This window comes from Patiria miniata, unplaced genomic scaffold (assembly GCF_015706575.1).
Source record: "Patiria miniata isolate m_02_andy unplaced genomic scaffold, ASM1570657v1 HiC_scaffold_27, whole genome shotgun sequence".
Lineage (NCBI taxonomy): Eukaryota > Metazoa > Echinodermata > Asteroidea > Valvatida > Asterinidae > Patiria > Patiria miniata.
Genome location: NW_024037066.1, coordinates 5,929,309 through 5,949,250, shown reverse-complemented (window position 1 = coordinate 5,949,250; position 19,942 = coordinate 5,929,309). Strand labels below are relative to the sequence as shown.

Below are 19,942 nucleotides of genomic sequence, written 5' to 3'. Positions count from 1 at the left end.
TGTAATAGACTTGTGGTAGACTTGTGACAGACTGGTGATGGACTTGTGATGGACTTGTGATGGACTTGTGACAGACTTGTGATGGACTTGTTACGGACTTGTGACGGACTTGTGATGGACTTGTGACGGATTTGTGACAGACTGGTGATGGACATGTGATAGACTTGTAACGGACTTGTAACAGACTGGTGACGGACTTGTAACGGACTGGTGACGGACTTGTGACGGACTTGAGATAGAGTTGTGATGGACTTGTGATGGACTTGTAATGGACTTATGATGGACTTGTGACACACTTGATTGACTTGTGATGGACTTGTGATGGACTTGTGATTGATTTGTGATGGACTCGTGACGGACCTGTGACGGACTTGTGATGGACTTGCGACACACCTGCGATGGACTTATGACCCTTAGCAAGTACGGGTCTACAACCCTTATGAGAGGTTACAGACTAATTCGGCGACAACCATTTTCTGAGGTGGAACCAGGGTTTGCGTGAGTCACGTTCAGGTAGTACCCACACACTGTGGGTTCCTTCAAGGCGTGCGGCATGTGCGCGAACATGGTTCCACCTTAAAAATGACTTCTGATTTTGTTCGCTGAATTAGTCAAAAGCTCAACAGGGGTCATTCTGCTTTATGCAAAGCGAGGCAAGAGTTCCCAACTCTTCTGTAAACATCTGATTGGAAATCATTTGGGTTAGAAATATTATTGTTAAGTAGGATAAATAAAAGCAGGATACAGGGTGAGTCAAAAAAAGCGGAACCCAAACCCCCAAAAATAAATTTCAGATTTAAAAAAATATGTAGCACAAAACATAATGACTGGAAAGCCAATTTCATAACAGAACTCAACCCATCAAACTCCAAAGGCATGTTTTGTTGGAATCTGTCAGGATGGGTACAGTACCCCAAACTGACAGTCTTTTACATTGGATTGGCACACCTTCAGAATCAAAGTCAGTAATATGTGTGTGCAGCTTCCCATATGGTGCCGAAATTTGCCAGGATGGGTATGGTTCCTAGTAAATCATGCAAGGGAGTAAGGGTTAATCCTCAAAGTCATCACACCCAAACCAGATGTAACAAGGTAGCAGGGTAAATTTCAGGGACTGCTATCTTACGTGACATCTTCTGTTTCTTTTTTCTTTGGTTGATAGTTCTTGATGAGTCTCCTAGAGAAAAGAGAAAAGACAAGAAAATAAAGAAAATATTAGAGGTAGGGTTGTTTATTTGTAGTCTGAATCCACAAAATGTATGTAAACAAATTAAATCACAAACAATGTGTAGAACATATGTACTTTATGTGAAAATTAAGTAATTTGTTTACTTGTAATGGTACATGTACTGTTTCATTCAAGCATTTGGTCAACTGTACATGAAAGTGAAATAAATTTTAAATAAATACCCTTCTATAATTCTAATAATATTTCTTCAATAGGCAAAAACTTACACGGAAGCAATTAATTTTTTTACACGTATAAGTACAAAGTGGAAGTGGTATTAGAAATGTGGGCTTTTGTGCACATCAAAGGAAGAATAGGGCAACACAATACAGTAAAGTAATGCATGGATGACTTTTGCTTTTCGTTTCTGATGCTAACCCACTCATACGGTGAGACATGCCGAAACTCAACAAAAGTACAGAACTCGGTCTATAGAGGTCTGTACAATCACCCCCAAATCACAGCTTGTCTATAGAACCAAATAGGTTTCAGATTAAAATAGTAGGTATTCGTACATGAATGACATGTGTAGTCTTTGAAATAATGTTTATATATGTATGCATTTCCTGTTTGCGTAAATGAAAGTTAATTGTTTCCATGCGATAGGATTCTATACAGAGAAACTGACTCAAACACTAGCATGCAAAGGACAGAGTTGGAATAAGGAAATGGAAGCATGTATATAACTGGCCAATAATTTTATAGCCAATCGAGGAATTTCCTACTTTATGATACCCATTTAATAAAAACACAGACAGTGAAATCTCAGTAAGTCAAATCTCCAGGGAATGGATAAAAAAAATTCAAGATACCCGAAGTTCGAGTTAAGCAAAGTTCCCAATTTTCCTATGACCGGTACCAGCACATTTGTCTGTACGTGAATGGTTTTCACTGTAACTCGCTACGCCTGTGCTAATGGACACATATTATTTGGCTCACTTTCCATCTTTTTATTGATTTTAATAATGTATTTTTTTTCAATCACAAATCATCATTTCGCTCAGATTTTCAATCGGGTTGGATTTGTACCCGTGTAGAGCGCCAGACCCGTGTAGGAGCCGTGTTGGATTCTTGCTGGTGTAAAAGGGTTCCAAAAATCTCCATGTTGGGCCCGGGTCCAACTCAGAGAATTTGGATATTTTGAAAGGCCCTAATGCTGGTGAAACATTTTGACACTGTGTGCGACAGCTCTTGGTTGACTGGGCTTTGTCTTAACAGTTTTTGCATCTACAAAGGTCCTCAAAACTTGCATTCTCTCTTCAAAATTTTTCCCTGAGCCACTTTTCCTGTGAACAGTTTTGCCTGACCTACATGTAAGTCTTTGCCTGACCTAAATGATTTACAGGAATTTGCCAATGAAGGCTAAATTATCATCAGGCAAAAAAAAATAATGACAACTGTGCCTATATTGTGTGGCTGGCTTGAATTACAAATGCCAGGCGCCCACACAGTAATTGTAATTTTAGAGGTTTTCATCAGCTACACATGTACACTGTACATGTAAGCAACGCAAGATGTGCTGGGCAGGCAACTCCCCCCCCCCCCCACCCCACCCCCCACCAACCCCTCAAGATAAAGACCTCGGCCCAATTTTATGGTTCTGCTTACCATTAGCGAAAAATCCCTGCTATAGCAGAAACTCCGTGCTTACAGTAAGCGTATTTCACAGGTTAGTCCAAAAAAAATAATAGTTCTGCTTCCGGTTTCCCTACCTACCCTAATATGATAGCCCCTACCCTAATTTTTTTGTTGGAAAAATGAGAAAAAAAAACACCCAAAACCATCACTTTATACCTTTTACCCTTGCCTACAGGTACATGCAGACGCCTCCATATGATCGTACACAAAAAAATTGGCCAAAAAAAAAATTTCCCTACCTACATGTACCTACCCTATTTTCGAATGCCATGTAATCGGAAGCAGAACTTTTATTTTTTTTTGGCCTTAGCGAGGAATTTTGGCTTCTGCGCATGCATATTATGTAACTTAGGATTCTGTGCTTACAAGGTTAGCACAGAATTTTTCTGCTAGCGCTGTCAGCTGAGAATGGTGATAGTAAGCGATAGATGTACCTGCCAAAATGTCATGTAATGTGTATTGCTTGTGACGGGTTCTCAGCTGAAATCTGCTTATCACGTCAATCTGCTAAGCAATATTTCTTCTGCTTAGCAACCTTACATGTACAGGTATTTCACGGTTCTGCTTACTGTGAGAGGAATCCATAGTTCAACTGTAAATGTGTACATGTATTTCATCGCCGGTTAGCAAAGAAGCTTGGCTTGTGCACATGCTTATGCCACAACCAAGGATTGCGAAGAACTTCTGAAGTTCTGTTCTGATAAGCAAGGGCCTATGATGCGAGCAGATTCGGTGATTAATTATGCAAAACAGACTGCGTCTTGACCTCGAGATTCTGACCATTCAGCGGGTGCTTTCTTTATCGGGTCTTCGGCCATATACCCGTTGTCACTTTATAGACATCTATAAATAAAACCTAGACACGACATCTATTATTCTTTTACGTAGTAAATTAAGCAAACAAAGGCTGCGGTCACGCGCTCTCTAACGATATGTTACGCAATGCGCCAAGCCTGGAGCCAATGTTTTATAGATCTGTATGCCCGGCCGTTGTTGTATCACAAAAACACTGCATCCGAATTGACCAATCAACGACTTAGTCAAAATTTCGGTATGAAATGACGTCACGATTTAGTAAAGTCGACTCCGATTGGCTGGCGTGTGAGTCACAAAAATTTGCATGCTTAAATATATCAGACGTTGGACCAGAGACAGGGCTCCGTGGACAACAGGTGATACTCAGACTATTCTGAGGCTGTAGCCTAAATCTATGTATGTGGTTTTTTAATAATAATAATAATTTGGGAGGCTAATCATCCTTACTGGCAGCTGGGATGCTGAATTGCGAAGGACGCGGCTACAACGTGGTCGGGCCGCTGGCACGTAAAGGCGCCTATGGCTGCCGGCCACATCGACCCATATATGACCACGGAGCACAGCCTGAGATCGAAAGTGTTTGATTTTTCCGGAGGGGGGAAAACCGGAGGACCCGGAGAAAAACCCTCGTGGCACAGGAGAGAACCAACGCACAACTCTACTCACATGTGTCCCACGGCCGGGATTCGAACCGGGGTCACCTTGGTGAGAGGCGAGCGCTTTACGCACAAGCCACCCATGCCACCCCAATTGACAGAGCCCAATTCGCTCTTTTCATTCGTTTCACACTTCCGCCATGGGCATGCAGAGCCTCGATCTGGCAACTTTACACAATAGATATAGCCGGTTCAGTGATTCCCGTGTTGGGGTTCAGATCACTGAACCGGCTATTTTTATTGTGTAAAGTTGCCAGATCGAGGCTGTGCATGCCCATGGCGGAGCGTGAGAAAGAGGGAATATTGGACCAGGGCCTCTTGCCATCAGAAATGCCCATGGGGTTGAACTAAATTGAAGAAAAAAAAAATGCACCTGTAGACAAAAAGAAATAAATGAGCTCAATCAATTTGGAACTGTCAGAGTGTTAAAACTCACTTACTAAATCACTGTGAACTTCCAGAATTGGTTTGGACAAATATGGTATGTTTAACTGTAATTTAACACTCTAATGCTGCACCAATCTTTCAACTCCATGACACGTGTGTTCATACTCAGGTAATGTCATTTTGGCTGCATGCCAAGACTCCCATTTTTATGTCTTCTGCGCATTCATTGTACACGTATGGACAACACTGAACAAAATGGAGACACTAGGCTAAGAAAATACACAGGCCTACAGAGTGTATTACACAGGGGATACATGAACACGGACATTTCTTTGAAATTTTAAAGGGCAAGTTTCAATCCTAGTTTCAATTGAAACATCTGGTCATCTACCTTGTAACCTTACAACACTTATTTCAGGTCACTCAAACCGACAAGCAGTCTTTTTTCCTTTAATTTTCTTGGAAACATACAAATATACATGTACATGTACGGTACATGTAATTAAATATCCATCAATAAAGAACACTATGGACACGTACATGTACAACTCCATGGAAATGAATTTAGAAACTACATGTACCGGTGCATATGGACACAGTGTACACAATAGTGATGCGTGATGTGTACAGTTATATTAAAGGGAATGTACAACATTGGCTTTTGCCGTAATTTTCAGAAAATAACTATTTGAGGGGTTAGTACCGGTATAATACATCAAATATTGTGACACTGACATGTTTGAAGTTTTGTGTTCGAAAATGCTAGAAAAACCAAGAAAAACAAAAATGTTCAAGTAGTCTGGTTCCCTGACTCCACTAAAAATGAAATTGGTCAATTTATAGATGCCGGAAAATTGTAAGGTAAGGGATCCAGTCTAGCTGGCCTGCACCCGTTCATAAACATGTAACCAATAGCAAACAAAATTTGAACTGAAAAAAATGGTAAATTTGGAGCAGAAGTTGAAAAATGGTTAGGTTTTTCCAACGGTGGTCGGCCAACCACCATTGGAAATGTATACAAAAATACCATTTTCTCGAAAATGACTTCACACCAGGTGCCATAATTTTACAGGATGCTTTAGACTGTCATTTACCAAGATCTTAGTAAAATATTTTGTAAAAACTTGGTAATTAAATTTTTCGATGTTTGCAAATGTTGTATATTCCCTTTAAAGGGAATGTACAACATTTACTTTTACTGCAATTTTCAGAAACAAATGGACTTGGAGGATTAGTATGTTATAGAAAATATTGTTATACACTGACTTTTGACGTTTTGGGCTTGTAGATGCTGGAAAAACCAAGAAAACCAATCATGTTCTGGTAGTCTGGTTCCCCGACCCCACTTAAGATGAAATGGAGCACTTTATAGACTTTGGGGAATTGTAAGGTCAGAGAATCAGTCTAGCAGGTTTGTACCCCTTCACAGGTGTGTAATCAAATGCAAAGAAAATGCGGAATAACTAAATATGAAAAATTAGGAGCACTTTTTGAAACAAAAAGCCAGTTTTCTCCAACGCTGGTCGGCCGACCAGCGTTGCTTTAGACTGTCATTCCCTTACAATAGGTATTTCGTGATAATTTAATAATTTTGTTTTTTGATGTTTGCAAATGTTGTATCTTCCCTTTCAAATCTTTATTTCATCAATATAAAGATTGAACACAAAACCCAGGGGCCAATTTCATAGAGCTGCTTAAGCACAAAATTTGTTTAAACACAAAAACGTCTTGCTTAATAAAATCAGGTTACCGGCCAAAACTCCATGCGATTGTTATGCTAAGTAAACAACAGCTACATTGTAAATACCAGTCACAAGCAATGTACATCACATGGAGTTTTGGCCGGTAACCTAATTTTACTAAGCAATGTTTTTTCGTGCTTAAGCAAAGTTTCTGCTTAAGCAGCTCTATGAAATTGGGCCCAGGTTATTGGTCCTTTTACAGACCATACATGTTGCACAAGTCCTTAATCAATTATCATATATTTACACGACAGTGTAAGTGTGTCTACATTGTACATGGAAGGTTATAAATGGCAGCTTAAAATGCTAGTTTCATTTCCCCCCAATGTAAACAAATCTGGTTTTGTTTTGAAGTGTCCAACAGTATGCGGTATTATGCAAACAAACATGTACATGTACATGTCTCTACCTGTACATGTCTCTACCTGTACAATGTAATTCAATTTAAAAACATGATACATGTACATGTACCGTATGTACGCAAAATACTACATTTCGTTTGAGCTGTGAGCATAAATTACAAACAAAGATTTTTATTAACTGAATCTATTATTAGTATTATTGAGTTTTTTGGTCAACAAAACAGAACATTGCACAAACAATGTATTTATCTCAAATTGCTCCGTTGTTTTTCTAAATGCACTTTGTACTATCAGATATGGTCACTAGAAGTGCTGCCGATCAAATGCCTGTGTTGAACCATGGTTGAACCAGTTGAACCTGTGTTGACACCTGTGCAACACATCGTTACTGTGTAAACAATCCTTTTGTTTAAGATGGATTTAAGATATGAGAAGAGAACACTGGTACAATGGGTACAGAGTACAATCATTCATGTATCCCATACTGTATGCAAAATGCATGTGAATGTGAGTACACAGACATTTGTAGACTAATCCGAGCATGTTATTGTTGTACATGTTCATACATGTACACGGAGGCCCCCTTCAATGGCGACTAGCATTGGGAATCTGTTGTACAAAGCAACTGCCCCATGATGTATTATCTGAACAATAGCTAGCACAATGCTTTCACCATTGAAGGGGGCCTCTACAGAATGGTCAATAGGCTGAATTACAGTGATATGTGCTAACGTGCAATATCAATTGGAATTTGCATACAACATGTAACTTCATTATTATGTACACATACATGTACATGAAGTTGTACCACGGGCCTTATGCACGAGTCGGCCATATTGAATTGAAAGTGAGGGAAAATCTTAATTTTTGGAACTTGCGAAGAGAAATGAAAGCAAGTTAAGTACTAATTAATTACAGTCGGCTTCAATGAATAATTTAAAATTTGTAAGCCAGATTAAAACAAAAATGACAGTAAAAGAAGGCTGCATTATGCCTGCATAAATAGTCTGGCGCCATCCCATTCAACAGTTAACAATTAATGAAATACATTCAGGGAACTAGACAAAAATGGCCAACTTGCGCATATATAAGGCCCATGTAGGTGGCTTACACGTTAAAATGCTGTTGTACGTACATGTTCATGTATACTACATGTCTATTACATGTATAAACCATGGGTTACATACATGTACATAGGTATGTACATGTTAGTACATGTATTTGTAAGCAATATTGGTACACAAACGAATTTGTATAATATTTGCAACACCTTTCCAGCCAACTTGTTTTTTTTCTCAAGTCCTGTAGTGAAAATTACCAGCGTATTCTCAAATGACTGAACCATATGCCCTAGACGGAGTCAATTAAGGTTAAGCCTCACTGCTTCCAAGATGAAACGATACACACAAAAAAACCACCCTCAATAGTACCGGTAAATGAGAATTCAAGAAATTGATAATTTAATTTTAATCTCATTAAGTATGCATGCGTGAAACAGCCACAGAATTAATAATCATCGTTTGTGCGCATTTACTTGTGCTGAGTTATAAATTTGACCAGGCAAAGGTATTTGCATCATATGTACTTTGGTAACAATATCCCTCAGAATGAACCCTCCCCCCCCCTTCCAGGATGGTAACGTAACTGAGCACCAATCCATTAGCCTGCTACCTATATTCCAATTCCCAGTGCACACATGAACGTGAAAATACCGGTAGCACTGCTTTATTTACACTATGCAGCTTTTTCGGTACCAAAAATATGTACCGGCAAACCCTTTTAAATGCAAACATAATTTTTGACTGAAAACTGTGGGGCTAAATTTGTATTATTTGAAAAATCTCCAAATGGCTTAAAGATATAGTCCATCATTTGTAATTTGTGCATTTTGTTCGTTTGAAGCAACAAAAGTGTTCTAAATCTAATGAAGGATACTGAACAACTAACCTGATGAAGTTTCAGCTAAGCTTTAGCTGCAAGTTCCGAGAAAAACAGCATTCTAGGATCTCAATTTCAAATCAAAAGTTGCTGAATCATGTTTTGAATTGTTTTGAATTGCAGCTATACACGCGATGTCGCGCACTGATCCGACGAATTATAGCAACCGCGCGCGCCAATGCTTGTGCGTGCTGCGCCGAATAACAAAACTAACTACTAATTGCGGAATTTTACATTTTCAGTTTTCTTCCCCAAAAGTGAATTTTCTTCCCTAAATTGTGTTTAATCAAGTCCTGATGATCGATAAAATAAAATTCACCCTTTTCTTCTCATTCATGGCACTGGAGGAATTTTTTAAAAGGGAAGTTAAGTTCGAGAACCATTCCATTACCAACTGACGCATGCGCATCATGGTCAGTGCCTATGAGGATGCAGAAAAAGTAATTGTGTACAGCCCAACTTGCTTCAATATGGTGAATTGTGACTTGAAATCCCTGACCTGAACGTTTGGGTCAGATTTTCTTTGGTTCATTGGTTACTCACTTGAGCGCTGAGGCATACTCGGTCTCAATCCGCTGTCGCTCTTTGACAAAGTGGCAATATTTATCCAGGAACTCAATGCCCTTTTCCGTGTGCTTCTCCAGTTGGCCGTACTGGTCCTGTAAGAATAGAAGGGGGAACAAATCACATAAATGAGAAAATGTAAAGTGCAGATGAAAATGTGAATAAAATAGACACCTAATTCAATATGAAATTAAGAATAAGGAACTGATTCACTCATTCAGCAGTATGCGTAAAGAATATTTTAAACATACAAAAGAAATTACATGTCAGTATAGAGATTAGAATAATGTATCCATTTTTGATCTGGTAAAAGTATATGTTATTAAATGTGATTTTTGCCAAGTTCATACGATAGGTAATCTACATGCTCCAAGACACTTTTTATTCAATTTAAACAACCTATATTAACCCTTACCCTACTTGACCCTCCAATGCATGCCAATATGTGCCTCAAGAAAATCTCCTATGTTTTTTGCATGGCCCTCCAATATCTGCCATGTCATTTCAAGGGTAACTGGACAGGCACTCCAATACATGCCACAGAGAACAATGAGAGTCCTCTGATAACAATCAAGTGCCCCCAGCTGGTCAGTATCAGGCACCCTCCAGGGCCTCCAACTCCTGCCAATTGGAGCCTTCACTGTTAAGACTTGTTATCTGCCAAAAAACTGCAGCTGGAGGGCATTGGCATAACCAACTGACATGCAGTAAACTACCCTCAGAGAGTAAGGGTTAAACATTAAAGCCCTCCCTCTCTCAGTGCAAAAATGGAGAGAGGTACCCTATCTGTCAAAATCAGGCCCGTCGCCAAGGGTCGGGGGGGAAGGGGTCGGGCCCCCCTGACAAGCAACTGCACCCCCCCCCCCCCCCCCCCCGTCATGATTTTCATGAGGGCAAGGGCTGCTATGCAAAAGGTCGTTAATTGCAGTAAATGTTGTTGCTGTATGAGGATACCCTCCATGTACATGTATCTATACATGTATCAAACCCCTTCAACAGGTTTTGACAGTTAGGGCCTATGTGGTTTCAATAGGAGTTCCGGCAGTTGGTGACCAGCCTGTACAAGAGCTACCTGTATGGGAGAGGAAGTCGGTTTACCAGTAGGCGGGTTTTAATGCATGCAAGGCTGCATGTACATGTACATGTGTACATGTAAAATGATGTTCATGTGTAGTACACAGTAGTCATTTTCAATTTCATTTAATTGTTATTATTGCGAATCATACTTAAATACAGCGTCATTTGACACTTTGGTTTGTAAGAATGAAGTTGGACTGTAATGAGAGTTGTATCGATGCTGCGGTGTCCCAGAATTTCCTTCCTCATATTTCTGGCAGGAAATCCTGTACAGTACTGCGACAGTGCTTGGAGGTTGGCCGCATGCCCAACTGCATGCAGTACATGTGCATGTCAGTGTACCGGTACATACATGTACATGTACATGTACATGTACATGCATACCAGTATGCTAGGAATACATGTACAACCATTTCCACATCCATGTGTAATTTGTACATGACTTTGTACAAATTGTATAAATTTGATCAGATTCATTTGTTAGTCAACCTAAACTCCTTACTGTCTTTTACTAAGTACTGGACCATTACGCCAAAAAAAAAGTCTCCAGTTTCTGGTATGGAGCTTGCCCAAAAAGTGGTGCGGCGACGCGGCTTTTTTTTTTTACCTGATTTTTTGCTTCAAATGTCAGCTGATAACTGCAAATGGTGCGTGCAAATATATGGGAGTCCAGAGAGGCCACATAAAGCTTATTCTCGACCATAACCCAATCTAAAAACACGTTAAAATTGTGCAGCAGCAGGATTCCAGTCAAACCAGTGAGTTTGGCGGTTTTGAGACATCATCTTTGAAAAAAAAAACTGTTTCATTTTGCCGACGCGCATGGCTACAGCGACGTGCGCACATACCAGAAACCGGAGACTTTTTTTTTTTGGCCTTAGTTTGCCAAAATCCACGATCACACTGCTTCCAATGCATGCTTTGCATTAGGCCTTCAGGCCCAGGTCCAACATATCATTTTCTCCATCCATATTTAGTCAAACCAGGCCTAGAGGACCAAGTCCTCAAAATCCACCAAATTTTTTTTTTTTGGGGGGGGGTGAATTTTGATGGAGTTGGGGAGGTTATGGAGAAACAGGAAATACATTTTAGGGGCGTGCATCGGAACCAGGAAACCGGGTGTACCGGTAAATATCCCCGAGTACCCAACCGCTGATGTCAAGAACTGGTTCCAGATTATGGGATCGACTACCAGTGACCAACTTTACAAATTACTTAGTTACTTCTCAGACAATGAAAAAGAAAGATTTTGAATGCCATTCACTGTTGTATGTGGGGAATTTTCAGGATAAAAACCATTCTATAATTATCACACAGCAAATACAGCCCTTCAGACAACTTCCAGGATTTGAATTTTGGGGTGGGGTTTCTTTTACGGTGACTCAGGTACCCGTCTTTTACATCAATAGGGTACCGGTTCCCATACTACCCACAAAAATATTGTACCAAAAAAAATAATTTTATTTAAATAAACTTTAGAAAAGTCCATGATGCTAATAAATTATACATGGTAATCACTGGTTCCTTCGTTTTTATGTGACGTAATATACATGTGTACATACATGTATGTACCTAAACATGTACATGTATGTAGGTCAGATCTGATACACCGTACCCTCTGGAGACGTGCACGCAATAGGGAACAAAAGGTTGTATACATGTACGTCTCCACAGGACAATTTCTATAGATGAATACGTCTCCACAAGGTCTTTACGAAATAGATATGGATTTTACTCAAAAACTAGGAATTTCCAAGGTGGGTTGATCCGTCGCAAATGGAAGAGATTTAGAAAAGGGATATTACGTGTAAGTCTGAATTTCACCCAAGGAAATTAATTCTGGTTAAAATAAGAGCATTTTGAAAGTTCACTTCAAACTCGAAACTTTACCACACGAGAACAAAGAAATGTCTCCACAGGGATACAAATTTCAGTATACGATGTACCACAGATGTGAAACACCAAATCTTAAAATTGCCTAGATCAAACTTAATTGCAGGACATGGAACTCGATGATCTCACAGCATGGCTGTCCAAAAGTACGCAATTACATGTAGAACAAACAAGGTGAAATTACGGTCGGAAATCGGGCGTCTTTTGTACTGTTAGCCATATTTTGGGGGGGACAAAGACAGGGGTGCTCAGACAAAATATGCTTTAGAATTACAGTGCGTCGTAAGTTGGTTTTAATTAAGGAAATTGACACTCTGCGTATGACAACTCAGATTCGGCGGTGCTCATTCACTCTGCTCGTAATGCTCCAGCAACCTTTGATCGCATTAGGAGCTCAGTGCTGGACACTGAAGGGCACATCGCAAAATGTCTAGCTTGCATCCAGCTATGATTGATGGGATGAAACCTAAAACCAAATGATACTCACAAGGTATCTGTATGATATCTTTTATACTTATGTAAGATGTGTTTAGTATAGAATGTACAGCGCAATACGTCCAGGGAACCTCTTAGAATCCAACCCCTTAACTTAAGTGAAAAAAAACACACATCGTTTTGGGTAAGAAGGACAAATTACTGCCAGGAACAATGAATTAAAATTGTACCAGATAGCATCCGATTAGAATTCAAAGAAATTATTATTATTGTCATGCACATTTTCCACAACTTTTCTATGAAAATATAAACCCTGTGGAAAGTGAAAGACTGTTATTTGTTTTTGTACATAGACGTACCGACAAAGGTGGATCTGGCGGGAAGCGGGGGGGGGGGGGGGGGGGGGAATGCGACAGGGGTCACCCCCCTTTCCACCAAATGAGTGCTTTTATTTATTTATTTTTTTGGCTTCTGTATTTATAAAGTAAACAAGGCGAGGGGCCAATACGACTGTTGCTAAATTGATGCATTGTGTACTTACTCCCTTTTCCTCTATGGATTTATATAAAGAAAAAGGGAGGTCAGAAAATGGGGGGAAAAGAGCGCACCCTACAGGGTCAAAAAAGGTCCACCCACCCACCCCTCTCCCCAATATTATTTTCAACTCTATGATTTTTAACTCTATGATTAGGCCAATTATTCAGGATACTCCTCTAGCTACACACACACACAATAGTCCACAGTTTTCTACTGACAATAGCCCGAGCAATACCAAGCTTTATGCACGATGACTAATATCGCAGCAACGCACAAGTGGCCAATAAAAAAAAAAGACCTACTCCCAGAACATGAACAATGACGCACAATGTACAAGTGCATGTGCGCTCAAATGATACGAACTAAACTGAAACCAGTGGCAAAGCAGTCTGGCAAAGTGGCAGCGTGATTTATTTCAAAAAATTGAATTACTATGAAAATCAATTTCGTTTATAAATTATGTATTCATGCACATAAACATACTGTACATGTACATGGGTCGTTCTATATTTAGGATCCAACGTGTACCAATTGACCATTCAGGAATATACATGTACATACATGTATCATTTAGAATGACTTCAAAGGATTTTTTATTTGTTGGTAGGTAGTTAGTTTCCTATTCATAATCACTCAAGGAGGTGGCAGCATTAACGAGTGCATTCAGAAAATTTTCTAAAATCATAGATGTCAGTAGTCTGAGTATCACCCGTTATCCACGGAGCCATCTCCTGTCTAACGTCTGATATGCCAAAGCATGCAGATTTATGCAAGCCGCGCGCCAGCCAATCAGGGTTGACTTTACTAAATCGTGACGTCATTTCATCCCAAAATCAGGACTAACGCTGTGATTGGTCAATTTGAATGCAGCGTTTTGTAATACAACAACAGCGCATTCGTGTAACATAATACCGAGCACCGTGCGCCGTGACATTTTTTTTAAATCCATGTCTATGACGCGCCCGATAGACCTATAGAAAGCGCCTGCTGATTGGTCAAAATCTAGGAAGTCAAGAGGTGGGGTCTTGCCTAATTAAACAGCAAACTGTTTGCGCATAATACATGTACATTCGCCGTGGTCTATTACATAGACTAAGATGTCAGCTACAGGGCAGGAAAAGTTCAATAGACCCTCATTTATGTGTGTACATACATGTATGTACACAGATGACACAGGTCTAAAATATGCACTATCCAAATTTCAGGTTTGTAGATGGATTGGAGCAACACAAATTTAGGTGGAAATTGTTCAGACATAAACTACGGTCATAATCATGTTGCACTGTCATGACTTCAGCTGTCACAAGAATTCAATGATTATCACACATAAAGGTACCGTAATTTTCGGAATATAAGCCGCGCGGCGTATAAGCCGCAGCACGCAAAAATCTGCAAATTAAGATTTGAAGTCGGCGTATAAGCCGCACCGGCGTATAAGCCGCACCGACCGCTGCGGTTTCAATTTTGTAAGGCCTCCAAATTCTAGTCAAAATGCTCTGAACCAGTTCCATTCACACTACAGAAGCTATTAAAAGGACCACAAAAGTTATATCAAATCATTTACAATTGATACTTTTACAAACAAATATGGGAATTGATGAGAAATAAACACCGGGAACTGCTGCCGGCTGCCCCGTCATAGCCCGGCAGCCTGCGCCACGCACGCCGGTGAATGACAACATTTTCCCACAGCACGTGAGAGAGTATGAAACCCACCGTGTGTTGTCTGACTGGAGCGCTACAAATCTTGCTTTGTGGCAACAGATGCTGATTTGTTTTGTCCTAACATGGAGGAAGGAATGGTCCTAAGAATAAACAGGTCCGTTTTTACCTCAAAACTTATCAAATTGTTGTGATTAGTTGCGAGAAAAATTCAAGTTTCGATCGTAACTTTCTTTGGAAATAGTCAAAACGAAGCGGACATTTAAATAGACGATTCCATTAATTTGGTAAGGGGTGATTTAGTCCCTCTTTTGAGTTTTACATCGTTTCTTGAATACATTTCAAGAAAACAAAATATATTGTGACGTTGAACAACTGATTATGTAATAAAAAAATGTTTCGAACGCCATAAAAATTGTAGTGGTCTTTTTCTTTTTTTTTAAACAGCGAAAATATTGGTAATTATTGTTCCCAAGAAAGAACACCCCTTTGTTACCACAAATGGTGTGGTCCCCTGTTGGGAAAGCATGCCTGCATATCGCTGCTGCACTGTACCAGTATCACGTACGGCTGGTGGCAAGTGTCGAAGACAGCTTTCATCACCGTACTTTTTTACCGCTCGGTACCTTTACGTGAGACGTGGTTTCGGTTTGTTAATGACTTTCTTAATTTATAATTCATTTCAGCAACATATCTCTTCTTATACCAGTACATTAAATACACATGTGAATTTCATTTTTATTCTTCAAGGCTCGGCGTATAAGCCGCCCTGTGTATAAGCCGCAGTAAACATTTTCATGGGCAAAATCAACGTATAAGCCGCGGCTTATATTCCGAAAATTACGGTACTCAACCGTGTCCATTGTGCTATTAAGCATGGCTTCAATAGTGGAATAAACATGTCTGCAAAACTGACAGTGTGTTCATTGACAGGTAACAACATGTGCCCCAATAATGTAATTTGTCCATCAACATAACAGTTGTCCATCAACATAACACATGCATGTTCTTGTATCAGGTTTACATTTTACATACATTAACATGTATGTAAAATCATAATTGAATCTGTGTAGTATGACATGTACCTGTGTACTCGCCTCCATTGACAAAAAAAATGGGGGGAAAATTGCATTTTTACTGAATGAATCACCAGGTCTTACTTCCTGGCATAATTACAAGTGCCATCTGTCAGCATATACAGTATATAATATCTATATGTACATACAGTATAATACGTGAACTTGCTCATAAATATATGAATCCAAGCAGGCTATCACTGTACACATTAGCAGCGGCCCCCTTCAATGGTGGAAGCATTGTGCCAGCTGTCATACAAAGCACCTGTCCCATGATTGATTGTCTAGACTATAATTGGCACAATGCTTTTCACCATTGAGGGGGGGGGGGGGGGTGGGGGGCACCGTGGGTGTACAGTGATGTACATGTACGTGTACATGTATCATGCCTGAAGCCCGGTTCATACTCCACGCGAATGCGAATGCGAAGCGAATTTGACGTCACCCGAGTTAAAATGTGCTCAACTTTTACGAATTCGCAGCGCGAATACTTGACACGACGTCACAAATTCGCGTTCGCGTTCGCTTTCGCGCCGAGTATGAACCGGGCTTTACTGATGAAAAACAAGTTCATGCTCATGCAATGTTCATCTGCATGGCACAAAGAGGGCACACATACAATGTACTTGTTCCGTAGTTGTGGGGACAAACACTCATCTTTACAAGGCATTTGTGGGGACCAAAAATGCTGTGGGGACAGCAGAAAGTCCCAATAACTCAGTCCTAATTTGCCACATACACACAAAATTCCCCATATTCCATAACTCGATGTAGGCCTGCCCACACACACACTGTGTGTGTGTACACAGTGTAGTTTAGATGTTAGCAAATGGTTCTCGTTTCTCAAAGGGAATTTCCTTGTGCTTTTGCAAATCTCTTCAGATTGCAACTCTCTGTAATTTATGGCAGCAATTCCAATAACGGGTCACATGTGATTTACTGAGGTTAAGGGTTCAAGTGTGGGAGATTACATGTACGTACCACATAGATACATGGACATGTACATTTGTTTTTACAGGAATACAAGTTTGTGTGTGTAAAATTAAGTCGTTCAACATGTGAATTGCAAGATAACAATCTTGCACTGCACTTGAACACATTGTACATGTACATACATCAGAATAACTTTTATGGGACCAAACTGGTATGTCGAGACAATAAAATGTACAAACCACAAAGTATGAAGGGAATTTCTAGATACTGTTTCCCAAGAAACTGGATGCTAATGAGGAACTCATCAGGATAAATTGAATCCTGACAACCAGTTTGTCAAGTGGATGTATAATAATCAAAGAGAAGTTGCTATTAATGTTCTTTCCTTCCATGAATAAAAGGTCATTAATAAGCAATGTTCATGCACTTGTAGGCCTCTGTAAACAAGAATTCACAAACATCAAACACAGCCAACCATACAGAAACGCAATGATAAGTGACCTCATCTGTTCCCTGCTCTTAAACTTAGTTAGTACGGTACATGTACATGTACATGTAGTCAGTATACTTCCTTTTGTAGGCATTCCAACCAATGCCTGGCTTATGACATTTTGATTAATGACCAGGCAAGACAACTTTTAACAAGCTCAAGGTGCAAATATGCGACATGTTTACACATGGCACGACATTGAAACAGCACAGCGTGCTCAAAAATATGCTATTTTCACGGGACTTTCAAAGACTACTCCACTGACTGATGCTGTACATTGCCATGCCAGCTTTCTTCCTTTATTTAAATGAGGTTTTCAATAACCTTAAAAAAACAGTTCCAAGTAAATACACCTTTAGCAAGCGCGATCGGATACATCTTTCATGCATGAGTCTCGTGATTGTGCCATGCCATTTCTAGAAGAAGTGTTTTGAGTTTTAAAAAACATCAGGTTTTAGACCCCAGTGACTCCATGATGACCTTTGACCCCAGTTTAGTCATGTGGCATGTTGGGGCTCGGGCTCGGCTACTGATACCTTTGACAAAGTTTGGTTGAAATTGGTCAAAATATGTAGGAGCAACAGACAATGCCAACGTTTGTTACTAACTAACGGACTAACGGAGAGACACGATGATTTGTTGAACTGCTATCCCACAGCTAAAAAGAGAAGTAGAAAGAAATCATAAAATTTTAATCTTACTGCGTCAAGCGATGGGGGTTTATAACAGCACATTGCCATGGCAACTGTGTGAGAGATATAAATGACTCATAGTCGACACTTGATATGAGCACACTGTGAGATCAATGACGATACCTGGACACATGAACAATGACGATACAGAGACATGAACAATGTGAATACAGCAGTTGGCACATGTGCATTTCTGCACAACATTGGCTAAAAGTAAAAGACAGTCAAGTGCACACGTTATTATAGCCTACAGTACACGTACATGTACATATTCCCCCCCCCCCCCCAAGGTATGTACCTTTTTTTGGGGGGGGGGGGAGAATTTAAGATTTTAGCAGGGTACAAAATAACGGATGAGGTCAATAGACCCGTTGCATCTGATGTCACATCTGAGGGCTGGTCTTTGTTCCTCTGTGATAAACATGAGTAGACGCATTGTACTGTCATTGTCAATGAATTTAAATAACAAATACTGCCCTCCGTGAGCGTGCACCGTGCAAGGAGTCTATACAACTTCATATGTACAATGTACATGTAAAGTACATGTTCAACTGTTGAATATGTTGGAAGTGACCTTGGGCAATAGGTGCAAGGATTTCCTGGCCTGAAAAAACCTGTGACACACATCTGACCTCTTTACCCTACATGTAACCACACTGCACGTAAATGTACAGTACCCTTACACTTGTACGTATTTGAAAATGTACATGGTATTATTTTACTGGTAGCTTATACCGTACATCACATTTCTATTTTACATTTTTCCAGTTCTCGACACTAAAGCTAAATTTAATAAATTCAAAATTAACCTGCACATACACATTTCCATGAATGCATCCGTAAACCTGCTTTAAATTCCCAGCTTGTTATTTGACAAAAGCAATGCATGATGCGTGGTGTGAACAGCAGTGAAGCGTTGAAAGTTACACACATGTACAAGGTCATGCAATGCAAAGTCAGAACTCCCCTTCCCATTTAAATCTACATGTGATGGTCTCTCTCGTTATATGTACAAATGTATCACTCTAAGGGCAAAGACAGTTAGACCCAGTAAGAGGTGTCAAGATTGGTCAAATGGATACTTTATGATTATGCTGAGGCCCGATCTACACGTAGTGCTACATGTACATGCACTGACTTTCGTACAAAAGTCAATTAATATGACATTTTTGGAATTGATACGGTGAAACCACGGAGTTTCGAACCATTTGGCTTGGCAAAGTGGGCTCGGCATACCACTGTCCATTAGCTTGACAGGGTCTGCCGTGCTATCGTCAACAGCAATGGTATGGCACTGTTCTGAATACCGTGCCATTGCTGTGCCTAACTCAATTCAATTTTTAGGGTAAACATTATAGGAATGCGCATGCTATGGTAACCTCTCTCGCGTATCATGGAAACTAAGTGAATGCTGTGCAATTACATGACGGTGCTGAAGGGGTATTGAACTGCTTGAAAGTTATTTTAATCATGGCAAGCTACTCTAAAATGAATTTAGTTAAAGTTTGCTGTTCAGAACAACTGCCTTGATAAGCTACAATCCAGCTCAACAACTGTCTTGATATAGTCAAGCTACAATCCAGCTCAATTCAACAACTGCCTTGATATCCAAGCTACAATCCAGCTCAATTCAAGTGAGCTTGGCACGGCAGTGGCACAGCGTTTAGAACAGGTCTACATGTAAGTTGCTATCTGGAGTTTATTATGATCATGAGCGGCGTGAGTAATGGCTGCATAACTAGACAGCTGTGGACTGTCAATATTTTGAGGTAGTCCCTCAGTCGCAGCATTCCTGTCCGGTAATTGACTGCGTTGC

The 19,942-nt window shown here is 40.0% G+C and overlaps 1 protein-coding gene across 4 annotated transcripts in view; it reads right to left on the bottom strand.

Moving 5' to 3' along the window:
* Nucleotides 1–19,942, bottom strand: part of LOC119734169 (cdc42-interacting protein 4 homolog) — a 50,012-nt gene that overhangs the window by 24,354 nt on the left and 5,716 nt on the right. For all 4 annotated transcript variants that reach the window (XM_038207517.1, XM_038207516.1, XM_038207519.1 and 1 more), the window contains exons 2-3: nucleotides 9,311–9,426; nucleotides 1,127–1,177 (exon numbers count right to left, since the gene is read on the bottom strand). In XM_038207517.1, coding sequence (XP_038063445.1) covers nucleotides 1,127–1,177; nucleotides 9,311–9,426 — 167 coding nt within the window. The remainder of the gene's footprint in view (nucleotides 1–1,126; nucleotides 1,178–9,310; nucleotides 9,427–19,942) is intronic.